Consider the following 21,632-nt stretch of genomic DNA (forward strand, 5'->3'; position numbering starts at 1 on the left):
CTATTTCTTGCAGAAACATTTCCCCCCCTGATATGATAGATATGATATGTCTATGCACACATAACCCTAAATAACCCATAACCCTGTAAAAAAAAAAACACATACAATAACTATAGTTTATTAACTTATAATATGTTTTAACATTAGCCAGTCAAACGCGTTAATAATCGAACATTAGATATATTTATTTATATTAATTTTTAGGAGATAAGTTGCACGGAAAGATCTCAAATGTCTAAATGTAAACTATTGGGAACACTGAATACTCTGAACCATATTTGTAGCCGGAAATATTTTATGGAGACACAGGAAGTAAAGCTGTCAAATTGCAAAACTTTTAGAGCAAGCTTGGCCCGTGTAGTGAATTAAATCAAATTAAATTAGGATTATTAAATTTAGGGTATCATATCATTGTAAGCTTAATTTTGTTTTCCCGTTTATATATATTTAAAAAAAATTTGCATCAGCAGATTTTTTGGTCGATCTCCGATCAAAGTCTATTCTCGCACTAGGCTGACTGATCGAGATCACTCCGCTGTCACAGTCACAGATCCCGTGGATATGGCAGATCCCGAGCCGACTCCTGGGGACGATCTCCCCAAAACTCTGAACTTTAACGTGGGCGTGCTGGGACATGTGGACAGCGGTAAGACGTCTTTGGCTCGAGCTCTGAGCAGCACCGCGTCCACGGCAGCCTTCGACAAGAACCCGCAGTCCAAAGAGCGCGGCATTACACTGGACCTGGGTTTCAGCGCCTTCACTGTTCCCATGCCTGAGCACATGAAGCAGAGCTGTGGGGAGTACGACAGCCTGCAGTTCACACTGGTGGACTGTCCAGGACATGCCTCCCTCATTCGCACCATCATTGGGGGTGAGTGAGTGCAATGCGCATCCAAAAAGCAAAGTCTTGGGTCACCGATTAACCTGGAACAGTGAATTATTGTTCTCGCTTGTTATGACAAAGATATAGGTAGAATAATTTAGAATCACACTCTTTGGTGTCACCCAAATGATTATGGGTTTCCCTTTTAAGTCTGGTTCCTCTCAAGGTTTCTTCTTCATACCGTCTAAGGGAGTTTTTCGTTGCCTCAGGCTTGCTGCTCACTAAGGATGATTTTGTCTAAAATCTAGTCTAGTCAGTTGTTATTTTAAGACACGAAGGTCAGGTGTTCTGGAATAGTTCTTGCAAGAACAGTATTGTCAAGTGCATTTGCAAAACCCATCAAGCACCATGATGAAACTGGCTCACATGAAGACCATCCCAGTAAAGCAAGACCAAAACTGACCTCTGCTGCAGAGGAGAAGTTCATTTAGGGTTACCAGCCTCAGAAATCACCAATTAACAGCACCTCAGATTAGAGCTGTTATGAAGGCTTTACAGAGCATCAGTAGCAGACATTTCTCAATATCAACTGTTCAAACGAGATTACTGTGTATTTCGGCCGCTTTCAGCATTGTTTTACAATGTAGTAAGAAATAAACATCAGGAAAGACCATGGAATTAGAAGATGTGTCCAAACTTTTTACTGGTAGTGTATATATACACTATATTGCCAAAAGTATTCGCTCACCTGCCTTGACTCGCATATGAACTTAAGTGACATCCCATTCCTAATCCATAGGGTTCAATATGACGTCGGTCCACCCTTTGCAGCTATAACAGCTTCAACTCTTCTGGGAAGGCTGTCCACAAGGTTTAGGAGTGTGTTTATGGGAATTTTTGACCATTCTTCCAGAAGCGCATTTGTGAGGTCACACACTGATGTTGGACGAGAAGGCCTGGCTCTCAGTCTCCGCTCTAATTCATCCCAAAGGTGCTCTATCGGGTTGAGGTCAGGACTCTGTGCAGGCCAGTCAAGTTCATCCACACCAGACTCTGTCATCCATGTCTTTATGGACCTTGCTTTGTGCACTGGTGCACAGTCATGTTGGAAGAGGAAGGGGCCAGCTCCAAACTGTTCCCACAAAGTTGGGAGCATGGAATTGTCCAAAATGTCTTGGTATGCTGAAGCATTCAGAGTTCCTTTCACTGGAACTAAGGGGCCAAGCCCAGCTCCTGAAAAACAACCCCACACCATAATCCCCCCTCCACCAAACTTTACACTTGGCACAATGCAGTCAGACAAGTACCGTTCTCCTGGCAACCGCCAAACCCAGACTCGTCCATCAGATTGCCAGATGGAGAAGTGCGATTCGTCACTCCAGAGAACGCGTCTCCACTGCTCTAGAGTCCAGTGGCGGCGTGCTTTACACCACTGCATCCGACGCTTTGCATTGCACTTGGTGATGTATGGCTTGGATGCTGCTGCTCGGCCATGGAAACCCATTCCATGAAGCTCACTGTGCACTGTTCTTGAGCTAATCTGAAGGCCACATGAAGTTTGGAGGTCTGTAGCGATTGACTGCAGAAAGTTGGCGACCTCTTCGCACTATGCGCCTCAGCATCCGCTAACCCCGCTCCGTCAGTTTGCGTGGCCTACCACTTCGTGGCTGAGTTGCTGTCGTTCCCAAACACTTCCACGTTCTTATAATACAGTTGACAGTTGACTGTGGAATATTTAGGAGCGAGGAAATTTCACGACTGGATTTGTTGCACAGGTGGCATCCTATCACAGTTCCACGCTGGAATTCACTGAGCTCCTGAGAGCGACCCATTCTTTCACAAATGTTTGTAAAAACAGTCTGCATGCCTAGGTGCTTGATTTTATACACCTGTGGCCATGGAAGTGATTGGAATACCTGATTCTGATTATTTGGATGGGTGAGCGAATACTTTTGGCAATATAGTGTGTATATATATATATATATATATATATATATGTGTATATATATATATATATATATATATATATATATATATATATATATATATATATATATATATATATATATATATATATAAGAGACCACTTTTTCTTCCAGGCGCATATATTGGTGAGATTGGTCCTAAATTCAAAATATAACTATTGTTATTTAGAGTGTATATTTGAAGGAAATGACAACACATCAAAATAACACAAGATCATGCAGTATTTGCAGAGCTTTAATAACTCAAATAAAATAAAATGCAAATAATTTGTAAACAAATTGTGGTGCTTTGGCTAAATAACATTAAGAAATCAGTATTTGGTGGAATAACCCCGATTTGCATGCGTTTTGGCTTTATACCACTCTTTTTGCAAAAAAGGAAACAGCTCAGGTTTGCTCGTTGGTTTGTGACCATCCATCTTCCTCTTGATGACATTCCAGAGGTTTTCAATAGGGTTCAAATCTGGAGATTGGGCAGTGGTCTCTTATTTTTTTCCAGAGCTGTATGCTGTTCATGATCATGATGTTAATCATTTGTAAAAGCTTGCAAAATGTTTTAACCAGTTTCAGAATGAGTCCATGTCCCATGCACTCAAGTGTGAACATTGTTTTTGTAATTCGCTTCTGGTTTGTGCCTAAATCTATTATTTTTTTATTTTTTTCTTGTTGACTGCAATTACTTTTTGAACACCAAGTATTATGGTCCCCGAACACGCACTTACAAATATGACCAGAAGGTGGCAAAATTGTTACATAACAACCACGAAGATGCATGAAAGTTGCAGGTGAACTGATCAGGACCCAGGTTCTCAGTCCTGAGAGTGAAGAAAGTCAGTAGCACTAACAAAGAATCAATGTGTGTTTGGTGAGCATGTGTAGTTGGATAAAGCATTAGAGTTTTCAGACAAACTTTTTCTCTCTCCAGCCTGTTGGGTTTATTTTAAATAACGGCTTCTTCTCTCTTTTTCTCTCATTATTTTATCTCAAATGTGTACTTGTTTATTGTTTCACAGTTTTAACTGCAAATGTTGTGTATTTGCATGTGTCTTTAGGGGCTCAAATTATTGACCTGATGATGTTAGTGGTTGACATTGTGAAAGGAATGCAGACGCAAACAGCAGAGTGTCTCCTGATCGGTCAGCTCACCTGTTCACACATGATCGTCATCCTCAATAAAACAGATTTGTTGCCCAGTGACAAGAGACAGGGTGCCATTGAGAAGATGACCAAGAGGATGCACAAAACTTTGGAAAACACTAGGTGCAAACTTGCAATACTATATCCAGTTAAGCTTTAGCATGCCATGTATATGTACTGTACAAATGATTGTTTCAGTATGGCAGTGTATTGAATGGAGATTTTTTCAAAATAATTTGTTAAATTTCTGACAATACAATTATAAACCTGTATGCTGACAAATCAATTCTCATTCTCTAATTTCACGGTTGAGTAGATTTAAAGGATGTCCTGTCATTGCCGTGGCAGCAAAGCCAGGGGGACCCGAGGCTCCAGATACAGCTGAAGCACAGGGAATCACTGAGCTCATAGAGGTGAGAGCTTTTGGTACAGCCTGCCAATCTACATTTGTTCCTATATTGAACTACTTATTGTTGTGACTAGCTGAGTTTGGTGTTATAGCATTTGACTAACAACATATCAATTATTTTGTGTTTGGTGTTTCTTTAGCTGCTAAAATCCCAGGCGTTCCTACCGCGGAGAGACCCATCTGGTTCTCTGCTAATGGCAGTGGATCATTGTTTCTCCATTCGTGGTCAAGGAACAGTTATTACAGGGACCATCCTGCAGGGGGCACTGCGTGTCAATGATAATCTAGAGATACCTGCACTCAAGGTACACGCACATGCATTCAACGCACATCTGTATTGTGGCTCCCACAGTTACTAGACTCCTCATGGGTTAGGATTAGTAGAGGTTCTTTTTGTCATAGAACAGAATTACCTGAAACCATCACTAAAAGTTTAAAGAGAGATGGAAAAACTGGTAAATTGAATAATGTGTTGAAGTCATTGAATAACTTTAGCATTATGATTTAATGTATTACGTGGATGTCTTTCTTTTTACAGCTATGATAGGACGTGTCCCACAACCACCAATACCATAAAATGTCCCAGAAATAAGTGTCAATTTGCACTAGTGTCATCCTGTTAGTGAAAATGACATCCATCTTTTCAAAATGTTTGGATGGTTAGAAAAGGAAAGTGTGTGGGAGGAAAAACAACTGAAAACACAAGATGTTACATATTAACAGTTAGCTAACTGTAGATCAGTGATTGAGGCAGTTTATTTTTATACACTGAATAGTCACGATCTTTCTTGAAAGCATTTTAAATTGACATTAAATTTACAATATTCCCATGAGTTTTCATTGTTTTGAACTCTAATTAAAACATTTCTCATCATTGTGAGCTTGCTGTGATCCTTAGGTAACTCGTAAGGTGAAGTCGATCCAGATGTTCCGTAAGCCAGTTCCTAGTGCGATGCAAGGAGATCGGGTCGGCGTGTGTGTCACGCAGTTCGACCCAAAGCTGCTGGAGAGAGGTGTGGTGTGTACACCTGGTTCATTGCATACCATTCATGCTGCCATCATTTCTGTACGAAAGATCGAGTACTACCGTGGTGCACTTAGCTGTCGTGCAAAATTCCACATCACAGTTGGACATGAAACAGTCATGGCACGTGTGTCATTCTTCAGCCGGGCTTCTCTGATTCCTGACTCAGGAGCAGTGTCTCCTACAGAACAGAGTGCAGAGGCTTTCTCGTTTGACTGGGAGTTTTGCCACCAGGAGGAGTATTTGACTGGCCAGGGAGAAGCTGAGGGACGGGATCCAGCACAGTGGGCATTATTAGAGTTTGAACGGCCTGTCACGTGTCCACCACTCTGTTTGGTGATTGGCTCCCGACTGGACTCTGATATCCACAGTAACACATGCAGACTTGCTTTCCATGGAAAGCTGTTGGACGGCTTTGAGGACAAAAGCTATGTGGACAGCATGTTGCCGAGGCTGAAAATAAGTAAAAACAAGCACAAAGAAGGAGCAGTGGAACGGGTTAGTGAAACTTAGTTATTGGACCCCCCGACTTTTTAAAAAATATACTGTAAAACAGGGACATATTTTGACATGAGTCAACATACTAGGTTTATTTTATGCCATTATAGTGTAGTTACTGTCAGTGTTTAGTGTTACAGAGTTACTTAAATATTCACAATGATTTGTTCAGTATTATTTATTATAATTATTCAGATTTATTGCACTTTGCTAGAAATCAGCCCTCAAATCTATATTGATTCATATGTATAAATGAGTAAATAAGCTACATAAATGTATTGTTAATAATTGTAAATATAACCACATTAAGAATTATAATGAATTTATACATTTACACGTATGTACATATTGAAAAAATGGAAAAAATAGAAACTACAGAAAAAAGAGTTCCTAATAGAATCATTAAAAACAGATATCTAATGTTATTCTGTTAACTTATAGCTCATCATTATTATAGTCCATTGTGTGTAAATCAAAAAGTGGTTAGCATGTTTGCCTCGCACCTCTGGGGTTGGGGTTTAATTCCTGCCTCCTTCACTGAGTTTGTGTCCCTTTCTCATGCTATGGGGGGGGGTCCTCAGGGTCCTCGGTTTTCCTCCCCTAAAGACAAGTGGCAGTGTGTGTTATTGTGCCCTGTGTAGGATAACTGGTACAGAAAATGGATAGCTGGCTATTTATAATGTAGGTAACTAAAAGGTGAGAGAGTTGGCTTCGTTGGACGTCAGCATCAGATCATTATCAGAAGTAGCGTATTCCTAGTGTCCGTGTATTCTATAGATACTGGTTCAAGATTTATGGTGTACTAACTGTGTCTATTTGTGACCAGGTGACAGACGACTACACTGTGATTGGTAAAAACCTGTTCAAGAAAGAGACCAACCTTCAGCTGTTTGTGGGTTTAAAGGTCACACTTTCTTCAGGAGAGACAGGGGTCATTGATGGCAGTTTTGGACAGAGTGGCAAAATCAAAATTAGAATTCCAGGTAGGAAAATCACCTCATGTTAGATTAGTGCAAAGGGGCCTCAGAACTAGCTGAATGCACACTGTAGGTGCTGGGCTGTTAACAACAGTAGCTAAAACATCTGACAAACATCTGATTGTTCTTATTCCATTGTTCAATTCTATTATTATCAATTCTGTAACACTTTTGACACAAAGTATATTTTAGGCCAAATGTAAGGATTTTTGCTTTCTCTGTTTTCATTGTGCTAAGACATAATCTAATCAGACCTCTCTGATTTCTCTTCATTCAATTAGAGGGACTGAAAGAAGAAACAAAGCAACTCCTCTCTTCTTCCTCCAAGAAAAAAGGAAAGGGCGGGGCTAAAAACGAACCGCCTAAAGGGGAAGACGCCAAAGTGGACTCCCAGCCTATAACCATTCATTTGAATTTTAAAAGATATATTTATGACCCACATAAAAAGATGGTACAGTCTTAAATTTTACAGTGCTAATTGTTATGGTAGAAACTCGGGCTCAGGGTAATTACCTGAGCAGTGTGTGTACGTAAGCCTCTGGTTGGCTTTCTGACACTTTGGAATCTTGCTGTAGTTTCCCTGCAATAAAATGGAGAACACTGGAGAAAATATTCACTTATAGGAATTGTTCTTTTCCATGTTATTTGCATCCTTTGGAATATTTGTTATTCAAATACACAATCCATAAATTTATAGTTAATTACTGAATATATTACCTGTTTCATACAACTAAGGGTGTTGCTCTACTTGCTCAGTGGCATTTTAGGTTAACTACAACAACCTTATTGCGCATATGTTTCTTCAAAACCCCTAAAACCTACTTTCAGAAATGCTGCAGCTATAACCCTTCACACGTGAGATGTGTGTGTATGCGTCTCAGGCCTTTCCTGTGCTCTGTACCGACATTAATGAAGTGAAGCAGAGTTGAATTTCTTTTATTAATTACAACAGGAAGAGAGCAGGAATACACTGAAAAACACTGCAGGGTGTGTGTGTGTGTGTGTGTGTGTGTGAGAGAGAGAGAGAGAGAGAACCTGTATGAGATACGACAGCTTGAGTCTGTTAACCTTTCTAATCAGGGTCCTTCATCAGAAAAGTCCTACATAGTGCCTGTTTAATATTCCTAAACAAGTGGAAAGAAAGGAAAGTGGAGGAAAAGAAAGAAAATGGGCAGTGCAGAAATAAAAACAGAAAATGACCCATGAGATTAAAACTGCTGATTGGACACTTCCTTCACCCTGAACTTTGATTCACCTTCAAATGAGACTTCAGTGGAATAGGGTAACACACTGTGTGTTAGTTATCACTAACATTAGCACAGTCTATACTTCTTAAGGAGGGAAATTATTACTGTGTGTGTGTATAAAAGAGAGAGAGAGAGAGAGAGAGAGAGCAAGATTTTGCTTGAGATTTTTTTAAGACCAGGTCTTACTTGAACTGCACTCATTTCACTCCCTCTCTCCCTCTTTCTCTCTAGATTGCACTCTAGTGTTTAACTTCTCTGATATCTATTTAAAGTACCTAATATCTAGCTGGTGATGAGAGACAAAACCTTTCAGAAACTGAAAGTATTCATCATCTTCATTCAAATCCCCCTCCAACCACAGACAGACTAAATTCAAAGATTTAAGTTTCAGGAACTGTATGTTGGTAGGAGAGCGCTGTCAGATTATTGTGAAGGAAGCTCCCTTTTGTCACACACATACCCACACACACACCTTATACACACCTGTGAGGGGTTATAAAGAAGATATAATCTGACTTCAAAGGGAAGCATCTGAGGAGATTATCCTAATATATGAAGGCTCAAATACTGAGAGTCCTCTGTCAAGGTTTGCAGTATCTGCTTATCTTGGGTCTTGATTTTGTGTTTGTGTATTCGTGTGCTGATTTTGTCTCTTTTGCGGTCTATTGTTTCAGATACTTTGTGTTTATTAAAATTGTAAGTTCATTTATGTTTAAAATAAAATGGAAAATAGAAAGTGAACACCCAGACACACATACACACACACACACACACACAATCTAATGCAGAACTGTAAGTCTTATATGGTGTGTAGCTTGTGTGTGTTTTGTGTTTTTAGATTGACAGCTTGTCACTTTTTATCAGTCAGTCACATGCTGAATTACACAACCAAGTCAATTGATCAATCTATGGATCAGTTTGCCGATTCTGGATATCTCTGTAGGGATCGTTGAGTGTCGTGACTTTGGAAGCAGAGTACTCATTCTTTTTTCCCTTCTCTTTGTCCTTTTCTTCTTTTGTTACATTTACATATACACTTACTTTAAAATGTTTTTCACAGAAAGTTTTGTAACACTGATATAATAAAAGTTTCAGACCTTTTACTCAGTGCTTTGTAAAAGCCCATAGCAGCAAGTACAGCCTTAAGTTTTCTTGTATATAAAACTACATACTTGGCTATATCATGATCTGGGACTCTTCTCCAGTTTCTTGATGCAGAACCTCTGAAAATCTCTCAGGTTAGATGGGAAGCATCACCATCCCAGGATTCCAAAAAGATTTTTAGTCATGTTCTAATTCAGGCTCAGGCTGTAATCCTGAAAGGCATGCACACATTTGTTCGGATTGCATCTTGTTTCTCATGGCAAGAGGGTCCTTTATGTGCCTTTTGGCAAACTGCAAGTAAGCCATCATGTGTTTTTAGTTAGGAAACTCTATCATAAAGATCTGATTGGTGGAGGACCTTCGAGATTTCTCTATCTCCACACAGAATCTATGGAGAAATCAGAGTGACCTGCTTGACCATAGCCCTTATCTTGTTTGCATGACTTGTGGCTGTGTGGCATCTCTATGGGGTGTTTCTGTGAGTTTAAAACTCTTACATTTAAGAATGACAGAAGACATAGTGTTCATTCACACTTTAATCTGCGTTTTTCCTTTAGTTTGATACAACTTCATACCTCAAGGGTTGATTAGTGGAAATGGGATGGGATCAAGCTTCATATCAAATGCTCTCGAAATCCTGTTAACACTTTTTCATTATGAAGTAGTTTTTGCAGATTGATGGGGTGGGGGGGTGGGGGTGATAAAGTGAAAGGCTCTGGAAAGTGAATGCAACAAATGACATATGGAGGCTCAGTCAGTTTTAAGGTTAATAAAACACTTCTTTATTCCCTCACTTCTTTATTCCTTTAGCCCTAGCCCTGGACATTACATTTCATTTGCCATTGTCCCTTTGTTCATATAGCCTTATGTTTCATTTTCCTCTTCTGCCCATAAGATATAAAACAAAAGCATGTCTTTATGTATTAGTTCTTCATTCTTGGTAGTTCAGTTAAAAGAAAAGATTTAACAAAAGGTCATTTTGTGCAAGGTCACGCAGTTAGACCGTTTCAAACCCATCAATCACATAAGCTAGTGAGCTAAAAGCCTGCTGTATCCGTTAGTAATATGACTAACTGCATTAGTGGGCTTTCTCTCTTATCTCTAAACGATAAACCAAGTGATCTATTCAATTAAAGCCTTTCTCTAAACAAACAATTAGCAGAGTGTCAGAGTGGCACGTTTATATGAAAAGATAGTTTGTGGATACCTTGCCTGATCACACACGTGTTTAATTAAAGGAAAAGTTGTAAAACAAACAAACAAACAAACAAACAAAAGCAGTAGTGAGAATACATAACGCATGATGAGTGATGTACATCAGATTATTTTGTACATGTCTGAGCAAAAGAATGAAAGAGTCCTAAGAGTCAGACCTTTATGTATGGACAAAAGTTGTTTTACGAAGACAAAACCAACGCTAATTTACTATGAATTAATTTAATGACTTTATCCTAGAAATTGCATAGATACTGTTTCTTTAACATAATATTTCATTTAAAAATACATATAATAGTATATATAGCTAGCTCTGGAAAAAATAAGAGACCACTGCAAAATTCTTTTTTTTTCTTACAGGTGCATGTATTTGTGAGATGAACAGTTTTGTTTCATTTTTTGTGAACTGCTGACAATATTTCTCCTAAATTCCAAATATAACTATTGTTATTTAGAGTGTATATTTAAAGGAAATGAAAACACATCAAAATAACCCAAGGTCATGCAGTATTTGCAGAGCTTTAATAACGCAAATAAAACAAAATGCAAATAATTTGTAAACAAATTGTGTTAATGCTTTGGCTAAATAACATTAAGAAATCAGTATTTGGTGGAATAACCCCGATTTGCATGCGTTTTGGCTCCATGCTCTCCACCAGTTTTTCACATTGCTGTTGGGGAACTTTATACCACTCTTTTTGCAAAAAAAGCTCAGCTTTGCTTGATGGTTTGTGACCATCCATCTTCCTCTTGATGACATTCCAGAGGTTTTCAATAGGGTTCAAATCTGGAGATTGGGCAGTGGTCTATATATGTGGTGTATGTATATATATATATATATATATATATATATATATATATATATATATATATATATATATATATATATATATATATATTTATATAGCTCTGGGAAAAAATTATAAATTATATATATATATATATTGAAACTTATCGGTAACTGTACTGGGAAAACCATATTCAACTTTTCTTATTTGTTTTTCTAGTTTGTTTGTATGTATTTGAGCCAAAGACAATGTAATGCTGTTTTTAAATATCAAATACTGCTGTCTTGCTATATATATGGCTGCACATCAAATTTCAATCCAACATCAACCCCAATCCATTCGTGTGCATGTACCCAGTGATCTGAAGTCAAATCTGAAACTGTCAACGCTTTATTGTTGAAAGTGAGAAACCAGATATACCCAGAGGCATGCCCTTCTTTCTCTCTCTCTCTCTTAAGCCGGGTTCAGCCTCAGTGGGAGTATAGTACTTATACACACACACTCCCAGTGTGTTCATTTATAGAATGCCTTTCTTTAAAGCTTATAAACCAACCACAAAGACAGTGAAGTACACACAGTTATAATGAATATACAGTGTGTATAGAGAGTGTAATTATATTATTTATTCTAATTACAATTCCATGTATGCTTAAACAATCTCATTCAGGTTACTGTAGCTATGGAATTTTATTGTTTCTTCTTATAAACAGATTTAACTCAGCATCTTATTTGGTGTAGATGTTTTTATCTAATCATATTAGTACATATAATGTACAATATTGTTGAATTATTCTCCATCTTTATGCCTCTGTGTGCATACGCCTTTTTTTGCTCCCCCTTGCACATTTTGCAAATATTTGTCTGTCAGCCTGCTTATCTTACATCAGTGGCAGACCCCCTCTCCAGCTACTTTAGTGGCTTTCTTTCTTTTCTTTTCTTTTCTTTTCTTTTCTTTTCTTTTCTTTTCTTTTCTTTTCTTTTCTTTTCTTTTCTTTTCCATAGTTTTATGTTTTTATTCATTTTATCATATTTTTCTTTCCTCTACACTTTTTAAGTACTTTTAAATACCTTTGAAATAAAAATATAAATATAACATTGTGGTCTTAGAATAGAATAGAATCCATGTCTATCAGTCTATCAGTGCATTTATTATAAATTGTGCTGCTTATGCAGTGCTGATCATTTGTACGCTTTAAAGAGCCGTTTTACATCATCTGCCTATTCATAACACAGTTTACTACTTAAATATGATTGGGAAATTGTTTGTTTTGGGGGTAAAATTCATGTGTTTCCTACCTGTCCTACCTACAGCCTTCTTTCCTCTCTCCAATCATTTCTCTCAGAACAAAACCACTAGGATAAGAGAAAGAAAAGTGTGGGGAAGGAGGGCGGTAGAGCAACACAGCGGATCTGTCACCATGTCCTGAGAGACCCGCAACAAAATACACACATAAACACACTTTTCTCTCTCAGAAACACCCCCGCAAATGTTCGCCACACAACAATGTCCCAGGAGAGGAGAGCTGAGCATTTACAGTTGGCGTTCACCATTTGAAAGAAGGGATTGTTTTCACACAGAAGGATGAATTAATTTACCCACTAAAAAGGATGATACGTAAATGAAGGGGGAAAGTGAAAGAAGGGGGAAAGAAAGAAGATGAATGTGTGCTAGGGTGGGAGGGTTTGTATGCCCCAGTTTCATTCAGAACAAATGTAAACACACACCTGTTGGGCCTGACCTTGTAAATGCTTCATGCTAATCTTCAGTAAATTACAATTCAGTGCACTTTTTCTTAGCCAGCTTTTAGTATGGGACTGATCTTTTGATATGTCAAATATTTTAGATCTTTCAGATTTAATTTCATGTTTATTTTGCAGTTTATATATATGCAGTATAAATTACCAATACATATTACAATTATATATTCTGTTATATATAGTGTCTAACAATGTATGCAGCGATTTATAGCAATATTATTAAAACAAAGACAATTCAGTTCAACTTTTTTGCTTACCTGATTAACTTAAAATTGGTCTCTAATACCTTTTTTTTTTTTATCTCATTATCTCATAAACACAGACACACTCCTTCAGATTAATTAAGATATCATTTATCAATACAGATAAAGTCATTGATTTGATGCTTTTGCAGTCAAGCCAAATATTTTTAAATTTGTCATATAAGTAATTACAAGTTTCACCATGCTGCTTAAAGATGTGTACAAATTTGAGCATTGATGTGTTTGTACAGCGTTACTGTAGACTGATGTTATATTTACTGTAGTGAATTTAATTTGACAGTTAAGCAACGATTACACTGTTGCTGTTTATAGTTATGTTATCTTGCAAGTGGAGCAGGAGCATGCAAATTGACAGTGTATGATTGCTTAGTTGCCAAATACTCTACCATGCTTGGTGGCTTGGAGTATTTTGCTAAGGAGTAAATTGTGTTTTTCAGGTTAAAGTTACAGACATGCTGACCATTTTAACCTAGTAATGTTTGTATGACAGTTTCTGGCATTATAGCTATTTAATAATAATAAGGATTATTTATCCTTCATGTGTGTTGTTTTGTCAAAAGTATTTCTGGCAGAATTGCCTGTTCTCAAGACCTTACATATCTTGTAATAGCAAATCTTACTTAAGTATTGATGCATCTAACAGATATAGTATTGTTGCTCTTGTGCAATTTGAGATACCAAGAAAATCAGCCTTCCCATTCTATAAAATCCAAACACTCTGTATCAGCTCTCCTCCAGTGAGTCACCCTAGGCTTTCAGTGTTATCTCATGTGTCAATCCCTCTGGAGTCCAGTGGTCCATTCTTTCTTCCTATCTGCTCATCACACAGATAACATCTGTGTCTCAGAGGCGTGTGTGCTGCTCACAGCCACACGTGTCAGTTTGGATGTCTGTAGACATTTAAGTGTGGAGTACGGTACATTTTGGATGATATGTTCTCCCGGAGCCAATAATCAGCTCAAACACACCTGATGGGGCTTTATAGAAAAGTTCACACATAATTTTAATTAGACCACATGGCTAACAGCACACGCTCAGAATCAGTGTAATGGACATTTTTCTTAAAAGTTTTTCTTTTATTTACAGAAATACATACAGTTCCAGAACTAAGATGAAGGCATTAGTAGAGGAAAGCTTTCCTTATTTCTAGGAAATTTGGTTTTGTCTTCACATGATTGGAACTCATTAACAGAGGAAGAATGGAGGTTGAAGTGGGGCAGTATCAGGACGAACCAAATAACACTTTTTTTTGCAATGTTCAACATTCACAGCCCCCGACCCCCCCCCCCCCCCCCCACACACACACACGCAAAGTCCTTTCATATAGTATTAATGGATTGCAAAATCCCACTATCTCAGCATTCACCACTTGCATGCTCTGGAAACTCCAGTTTTTTCCTCTGTACTCTCAGATGTTGTGACTGGGTGTTTCAAAGGTTTTCTAACAAAAAAAAGTCCTCCACAAAATGCAGTGTTTGCATAGAAAATCGAAAGAATCTTACAACTCCCTGTTGAATATATCACTGGGTTTTGATATAAAGTGCACCTTATTACACAGCCAGGTAATGATCATTAAAAACAACCCAACAACTTAATTAGTTAGCTAGCTTCAATGTGTGAATGTATTAAAACACATCACTCTAAAACTGCATATTTGTTGAGCACTTAAATAAACATCTCTGTGATTTCATTGCTACACAAGAACGTCTCTGCATGGTGCTCAGCTCATGGCAGTCAACAAATTAGCATGGTGCATGTGGCCGAAGGCTGGATGAAACTCGACAGGCGAAGTCATGTTTACATGGTGAGAAATATTGGTGATTTGGTTAAAGGCATGTGGTTTATCCTGCATGAATCTGCTGAAGTGAAACTGATGAGAGCTCTCGCCTCTTCTTCGTTTAGATTTGGTGGACATTTTTCTGTTGCGAGTCTGAATGCCATCCTTCTTCATAGTGAGTGGGCGGTTCATCTAATAAAATAAGAACACATAAGCACAAATACACATAGAAATAGTGAGTACCTACGGTAGACTGACTACTGTGTTGTTACTGACATAGTCTGTATTTAACCTGTCAGAATCACAGGCCCTGATGATCCTTACTGATTTCTGGATAGTAAGGAAACAATAAGGATTTTTTCAGCTCTAGAATAATGCATATAAAGAGTTGAGAGATACACACATTATGCAGCTTGTAGTAGAGCCCACAGGCATTGCAAACAGGCTCTCCATTGGTGTTACGTCTCCACAGTGTGGTGGTGCCCGTGTGGCAGTTTGCACAGCAAGTACCTGCTCTCCTGGCTGCTGACTGAACACACACACAACAATACACAACACACAACACACACAATAATTATCAATTTAGGTGAAGGCAAGTGTTTCATGAAAATTTTCATTATTTTAATTACTAATTAGTGGTGTGTAGTGTACATTATTGTTTTTTCATATTATTTTTTATATTGTATCTGTCTACATTCATTCATTTCAGTAACTGCTTTATCCATGTCCAGGCAGAAATAGATCTGAAGCTTATCCCAGGAACACTGAGCATGAGGCTGAAATGCAACCTGGATGAGACACCTGTCCAAAACAGTGCACCATGCGTGCATGCACAAAAACACACACACACACACACACACACACACCTGGGGCAACTGAGTGTATCCAATGCACCTATTATCATGTTTTTGAGAGGGAAGCAGAGAACCTGGAGAAAACCTATGAGGACAGAGGGAGACCTTTAGAAATATATATATATATATATATATATATATATATATATATATATATATATATATATATATATATATATATATATATCAGCCATAACTTTATGACCACTGACAAGTGAATAATACTGATTATCTCCTCATCATGGCACCTGTTAGTGGGTAGGATACATTAGGCAACAAGTGAACATTTTATCCTCAAAGTTGATGTGTTAGAAGCAGGGAAAATGGGCAAGCGTAAGGATTTGAGCGAGTTTGACCAAGGGCCAAATTGTGATGGCTAGACGACTGGATCAGAGCATCTCCAAAACTGCAGGTCTTGTGGAGTGTTCCCGGTCTGCAGTGGTCAGTATCTATCAAAAGTGGTCCAAGAAATGAACAGTGGTGAAAACACAACAGGGCTGTTTTGGCAGGAAAAAGGGGGACCAGGTGGTCATAATAATGTTATGCCTGATCAGTATATATATATATATATATATATATATATATATATATATATATATATATATATATATATATATATATATCCATTATATCATATGAATCAATCATTTTAATAACCCTATGCAGCGTGCGGTTTTCGACTCAGCCAAACTGCAGTCCTGCTGTTAAATCTTCCCACATATCTGCTATGTAAACCTGAATGTCTACCTCCATCTCTGTTTTTCCTTCCAGCCTCTTTCGTTTCCCCTTTTATGTTTTTTTCTTTTCTTTTTATTCCTGTCCTCTAGTACAGAATTATGAGCTAAAAACATCAGTAGGTTGTCCGCAAGCGCTGAACTCCTCTATCGGGACCGAGCAGACATCCGGCCCCGGAAACCACCGGAGCGGTCCGCCTCTGTCGGACAGGCCCAAATATACAACCAGCACCTAGTACTAAATTGTCGCTCCCTTTACCTTTGTTAATCTTTCTCTTTATTTGGGTCTCGCAATGTATTTTCTCAAGGAAACACAAGAATCACTCGTGCTTCCGCAACAAATGCGATTACCGCGTTTGAGCGTTGAACCTGCTGGACGAACTGAACCATGTGATACCTTTAAGAGATGGACCGCGTGAAAGATGTTCAAAATTATTTGGGATTTGAAAAGACAACATCACAACAATATATATTTTTTGTTTCTTTTAAAGTCTAATCAACCTAAAATCCGAGACAACAAATCAGACACTATAGTACTTTGTTGTGAGACGCTTCCCCACCCTTCTCTGGTGGTCTGTTCCAATATTCACCAGTAAGACCTGTAGAGTGGACTGGGGAAAGGGGCAAATTACAGTGAAAAGTAGAAAAAAGTACAGCATGCCTTTTAAAAATGTCTTGTAGTAGTCTTTCCTCAGCCACTTAAATTTAGTAGACCCAGGCCAGTTAACTGTTTTCTTTCATTGTGCCACAAACAGACTTGAATCACAAACAATTCCCTTACCACTATAATCTTTAATAGCTAGTTCTTCACAACCCTGACAAGAATAGATATTACTGAAGATGAATTAATGATGTTTGATATGCATTTGTGTTTGAAAGCATTGTGGCTGCAATGCTAATATTCCGAGTCACATATATAGCTAATAACATTATTTACAGGAATAGATTTGTCTCGAAAGTTGGCGGTGATACATGAAATGGAGGTTACTGTGTATCCCTACTACCCTTCTAAAGTTTTACTACACAAGGTTACCATAGATAGGCTTTTTTCATGTTTGCTCCAGTAAAACAGGTTGACGAGGATGCTAGTGTAAGATAAACTCTGTAAGGTAGATATAATAACGGTAATCTACATTTGCTAATGCAAGCCACATCCCATAGGTACTTCTTTTTATTTTTAACTCAACTTGAAACTTTTGAAGTCACTGCATTAAATCCGTAAGAATAATGCAATAGTTCTTGAAAAATCATATGGAAAATACCCAGAAATATGATTTATGGATTAGAGTTAACCATTCTTAACTGGAAGCTACAGTAGTAGCAAATCTGATTCGAATGGTGACGCACATCTTTGCCTACACATTACATGACTTTCAAAATCACAGAACTGGTAACCCATTCACACTACAAGACTTAAAATCAGTTTCTCTGGTGGACACAGTCACTCTCACCTGGAGAGATCCCCATAGAAGAGCATCCCTGCTTTTCTGCAAAATTGAACACTATCTATCTGCCATTATTTTGTATAGAAACAAGAAAAAGTTGAGGCAAAATGTGGAGGATTTAGACACAACTAGCAAAGACTGTCTGTTCTGTTGTAAAAAGAGCTGCAAAAATACATTGTGAAAAACTTTTTTGAAGCTTTTTTGTACTGTGCATTTCTAATGGTCACTCACATGCGTACACACAGACAGAAAATCACATCCCTGTTCACTGTTATCACCGTGAGCGGTCACTGCAGGAGAGCACAGCGAATAGTCCCTGATTCAAGGGTGTAGACCCAGAGCCTGTTACTAAAATGTGTACTGTGCAGTAGGTGGTACAGCTAGGTAGCTAAAAAGCAGGCCCATAGATACAAAACTATCAATAGATATTATATTCATGTCTATAAATTATGCCTTTTAATTAAGACAAGCAGCAGAAATGTTTTAATTGATCAAAGACCAAAAAAGTCATTAAAAATGTAATTTATTTTCCTTTTGTGATCGGATAAGAACAGTCCAAGAAACATTCTAAAATACAAAAAGGATAAAGGAAAACAATTTGAGGAGATGTATTTGTGTCTGATATTTAATTAAATTTACACGTATTTTCTAAATAATTCTAATTTATTAGGTGCTATTTAAGCCTGCTGAAATGACCACTGTTTTATTTGCCTACTCTCTTTTTGTGTATGTTCCTCTTTCTCTTTCCATCTTTATTAAAATCAGTCTGTTTAACCTGCTTTCTTTCTGCATGTGTAACTCAAGTAAACCTCCATTCAGTGACCACAATGGCAGTGTAAATCACCACACCAAACAAAAGCGCTACAGTTTCTGCCCTTGCCCCCTCCTTTTTTAAAACGGTCTGTAATAGTTTCTGTACTTTTGTATATTAAATCTGATTTATACAATGGGTCTTGATGTTAAATGTGTTGACACAGAAATGCTAAAGTTGTGATCAATATTTTAATGTAAAAACATTTCAGTACATTTGTTATGTCACTTACCAGTCGACGTTTAGGTCTGATGAGAGGTCGGTTCTGGCCATTCATCTTGTGGTAAAGTCCACATGCATTACACAAATAATGACCTGTGCCATCTCGCCGCCACAAGGGAGTGGAAGTTGCACCACAGTTCACACACTCACGCCCTTCTGACACATTGAGAATACGAAGCACTTAATATAGCACTTAATATGAATATAAAAATAAACACAGTGTATATACATACTGAATATAACACAATGTATAGACTTAGAAATAAAAGTACCAAGTACATACATGATCTTATACTGTATCTTTTTCCTGCAATTGGGATTATAATTTAATATCACATATATATATATTTGTTAAGTAACACATAAATGGGATTATAGTCTATATATATATAGTATATATATATATACTATTGTGTTACTTAAATGCAATTTAATTATGTGATAAAGTACCTTCTGTTGAAACTTCTAGAGATAAGATATGGTAGTTTTCAGTGACAAGTAAAAAAAAATCATAACTGACCAGAACTGAACTGACATAAGAAATACAAAATTCTGAAACAAAAACCGACATAATTTTCCCTTTTTAAGGTAGGTTATATATCAGACTTTGAGTCTGTATTGATATTGTCTATTCTGTTGTTATCACCAGTTTATTTAATACACACCCGAACCAGTGCGGCCCTTGATCTTTGATTTGCCCGTAAATTCTACCGTGCTCCTGCAGAACAGACCGGCCGCGTGCTCGCGCGTTCCTGCTAACGCATACGCTGGAAACGCGCGCACAGAAGCCGCCTCATGAGACGTACAGCTTTGGAGAGGGCCAGTGGTCTGCATTTTTGTCCCATCGAGAAGAACTGCATGATACTTGCTGGCGTCCGGCTCGGGAGCAGCAGCAGTGGGCGGTGTAGGGGGCAGGTAGTAGAACTGCGTGCTGCAGCGCGTGGCCAAGGGGGCCGAGCCATGAGCGCACGGGCCTGGATACACTGTCGAGATCCCGACCGAAGTTCCTGCAGCAGACTTTCCCAAAGGACTCTGTGACCAGTTGATGGGTTGCTGGACCATAGAAGTACTCGATTTACTGCCCTCCAGCCAAGGGTAAGCTTGCGTGTGAAGAAAGTGAGGGTGGCATATGGAACCACCATGCAATCGAGCTATAAATAAAATTGATTATAATTAGGCCTACAGGACAGCTATGTACTGACAACGTGGTAACTTTTCAGAGGCGTTTAATAAATCTTACACAAATCTTATATTAAATTGTCTTATTAACAAATAAACTTAAAATAGTCCAATTTATATTGTAAGACTTATTCTCGCCAAACATGGGGATTAATTATTGCATTAAAATAAATAAGGTTTGAAATGGTTAGTTAGCTTAGTCCTATTTAGAAACCAATGCACCCTCATATACACAATTTATTATCTTTTTTTTTTTCCATTTTAGTACTTTTTTAAATGTTCCACCAGCCTTATTCTTAACTTTGGCTCATCATACAGAAAAGCAAGAACTAAAATCGTAACAAGGTAATTGAAAAAGTTACTACAGTAAAATTTTATATCCACTTACATCCATGCTGATCTCTAATATGCTGAGAAAGTTTGATGAGCTTACGCAATTTCTTACCTGGAACTTGGCTGTAGGACGTCCGTGCTTGAGAGTGAGATGTGTGTGCATGAAAGTAAGGATGCCCTGGAGAATCTATATGACTAAGGAATCCGTCCACTTCCTCCAGAGACAATATTGATGGTTCTATATACCCGGTGTTCTGCCCCAAGCCAGCGTGAGAATCGTCCGAGTCCGGCGTAGGCAACATCATCCATCCGGAGTCCCCGGAGAGCTCCATGCAGCTTCAGCCCTGTGCAGGTGAACGCAGCTCTGAAGCTGTGCCCTCGAGTAAAATACTGAAAAAGATACTTGACAGAAAAGTCCAAGTCGTCTCCGCCTGTCTTTACAAGCGTCTCAACCTCGGTCCGTACACTGTGTCATGTAGATAAACAGAACACCTGTAGGTAAGAGTAACAGAAGAGCAGGGATGGTTATCGCGCAGTGTTTGTTGCATGGCCTGCCTTGCCTTGCGGGACGGATGCACGTTTGAGAGTTTGAGAGGATGTTGCGCTCCACAGAGGGATTACACGCTTTTTGTGCTTATATGATGGGAAATGTATTTAAAAATGCCTTAAATGAAACTTGCCTGCGTTGGTCCAGCAGGAGTATCCCACCCGAACCTTCGGTGTGTGTGGCTGTACGCACGCCTCTGTCCTCGTTTGCGTTACAGTCCGTTTGGTTTTGATATAAAATCCGTGAAATCGCACTAATCATGTACGCGTGTGAGATGAATTGTCAGCGTTCATGCGATGGATTTCCATTTTATAAAGATAGAGGCGTGTCCTTGTCTCCGACACTGCGTCTTCTGACCAATTAGACTTCGACTTTTCATGCGCTTTTTCATCGCAGGTGACTCTTTTCCTGCGTTACAGTGCACACTCTGCCACTGAGTTTATTAACGGTGTGGAAGTATGTGCTTAAGGGTTCAAGCATACTGCATGTACCTTAACGTGTA

General features: G+C 38.4%; 2 protein-coding genes across 3 annotated transcripts; one reads left to right on the forward strand and one right to left on the reverse strand.

Moving 5' to 3' along the window:
• The first annotated feature begins 287 nt into the window (after positions 1 to 287).
• On the forward strand, positions 288 to 9,010 carry eefsec (eukaryotic elongation factor, selenocysteine-tRNA-specific). The gene is made up of 7 exons (XM_058403737.1): positions 288 to 871; positions 3,861 to 4,068; positions 4,262 to 4,358; positions 4,495 to 4,659; positions 5,253 to 5,876; positions 6,703 to 6,859; positions 7,135 to 9,010. The coding sequence occupies exons 1-7, from the start codon at positions 562 to 564 to the stop codon at positions 7,314 to 7,316; spliced, it is 1,743 nt and encodes a 580-aa protein (XP_058259720.1). The 5' UTR covers positions 288 to 561; the 3' UTR covers positions 7,317 to 9,010.
• A 5,321-nt stretch (positions 9,011 to 14,331) lies between these two features.
• On the reverse strand, positions 14,332 to 21,072 carry gata2b (GATA binding protein 2b). 2 transcript variants are annotated; one of them, XM_058402240.1, is made up of 5 exons: positions 20,696 to 21,072; positions 19,737 to 20,222; positions 19,082 to 19,224; positions 15,409 to 15,534; positions 14,332 to 15,197 (listed from the first exon to the last, which is right to left on the reverse strand). In XM_058402240.1, exons 1-5 carry the CDS (start codon positions 20,913 to 20,915, stop codon positions 14,949 to 14,951), a joined length of 1,224 nt encoding a protein of 407 aa, XP_058258223.1. In that variant the 5' UTR covers positions 20,916 to 21,072; the 3' UTR covers positions 14,332 to 14,948. The 2 variants fall into 2 exon arrangements, with proteins under 2 accessions (XP_058258223.1, XP_058258222.1); XM_058402239.1 differs by having other exon boundaries at positions 19,082 to 19,227.
• Between the last annotated feature and the right edge of the window lie 560 nt (positions 21,073 to 21,632).

Source organism: Hemibagrus wyckioides, linkage group LG11, assembly GCF_019097595.1.
Source record: "Hemibagrus wyckioides isolate EC202008001 linkage group LG11, SWU_Hwy_1.0, whole genome shotgun sequence".
Taxonomy (NCBI): domain Eukaryota; kingdom Metazoa; phylum Chordata; class Actinopteri; order Siluriformes; family Bagridae; genus Hemibagrus; species Hemibagrus wyckioides.